Source organism: Octopus sinensis, linkage group LG5 (genome assembly GCF_006345805.1).
Source record: "Octopus sinensis linkage group LG5, ASM634580v1, whole genome shotgun sequence".
Classification (NCBI taxonomy): Eukaryota; Metazoa; Mollusca; class Cephalopoda; order Octopoda; family Octopodidae; genus Octopus; species Octopus sinensis.
Window position 1 is genome coordinate 124,722,453 of NC_043001.1, and position 1,280 is coordinate 124,723,732.

Here is a 1,280-nt window from a genome sequence, read left to right on the forward strand (position 1 = left end):
CTCATGGACTTAGACAAGTTCTTTTATACTGCGACATGTGCCGAAAACTGCGAACTTTTACATTTAGAATATGGAGCTTTTGACTCCTTCTTTAACAGACGTCATCGTGATAGCCGACAGCGCTTGTGTGACCGCACTAAGTTAAAGATTGAACAGCAATTGCGCCGTATGCCACCCGGCGCCGTTCCACTAATGACGAGTGTAAGACTGCGTCTCGAGAAAACCAAGTCACAACTTATGCAGGCCAAGAGAAGACTCAAAGGCAAAGATTTGGTACCTGTCAGGAAAATTGTCGATTTACCTCGGGGTCCAATCATTAATAATTATGGGCCGGGAGGACTTTTCTACATCATAGCTTTACAGAACAGACATGTTTGGGAGGCAGCAGCCGAAAGGGAAATGGCTCAAAGACACGAAGCATCTTACAAACAGGTATCACTTCAGGTCAGGTTTAACTTTCTAAGTAATCGTTGTTTCAGATATGTATTTATATTTCAGACCGCGCGAATTTTCAAACCAATGATATGAATTGTGGATTTTGATTTTCATATATTCTCAGGAAATCGACTAACAACACTTGAACCGTTGGTTCAATAGATATATATATTCTCAAATATATATACAGATTTATACAATGCAAACACAATAAGACAGCTTTCAGGAAGCTTGCTAAGGCTATAGCTAATCACTACCTCAAGTTTACAACGCAAAACACACATGCACACATCCATCATAGATAGATAATGAAATATCGCCCATAGGTTAACGTATACGCAAATACCAAGAAATATATAGTATTATATGTATGAGAAACATTGCTATAAATTTTAAATCTATGTCTATCTAACGCTATTATAGGTCTGCAACCACTTATATTGTTGTTGTTACTGTCAGCTATCCATATTACCGCGGATAATAATAACAATGATAATTCCAATATAAATATTCACTCCTGAATATTTGCCCTCTCTCTCTCTCTCTCCTCCTATATATATATATATATATATATATATATATGTGTGTGTGTGTGTGTGTGTGTGTGTATTTGTGTGTCTGTGTGTGTATGTGTGTATGTGTATGTATGTATGTATGTATATAAATATCTCTATCTATAAATATATATATATGTAAATATATATAATCAAAATATGCAACAAGGATATCCAGATGTAATGCAGTACGATTGTTTCATGCAACTCCATTTAATTAAACAATGCAATCATTATATCAATTTAAAATTTAGAGTAATCCTTAGCTGCATAAAGACATAGAATTTAATT

General features: G+C 34.9%; 1 protein-coding gene across 1 annotated transcript in view; it reads left to right on the plus strand.

The window, feature by feature from the left end:
- The window catches only part of LOC118763569, a 77,828-nt gene extending 77,257 nt beyond the window's left edge, over positions 1 to 571 (plus strand). Inside the window, exons 4-5 of the mRNA XM_036503149.1 lie at positions 1 to 444; positions 560 to 571. The exon at positions 1 to 444 is cut by the window's left edge and continues 14 nt beyond it. Of these exons, the coding sequence (XP_036359042.1) occupies positions 1 to 444; positions 560 to 571 (456 nt within the window). The remainder of the gene's footprint in view (positions 445 to 559) is intronic.
- Positions 572 to 1,280: the final 709 nt, after the last annotated feature.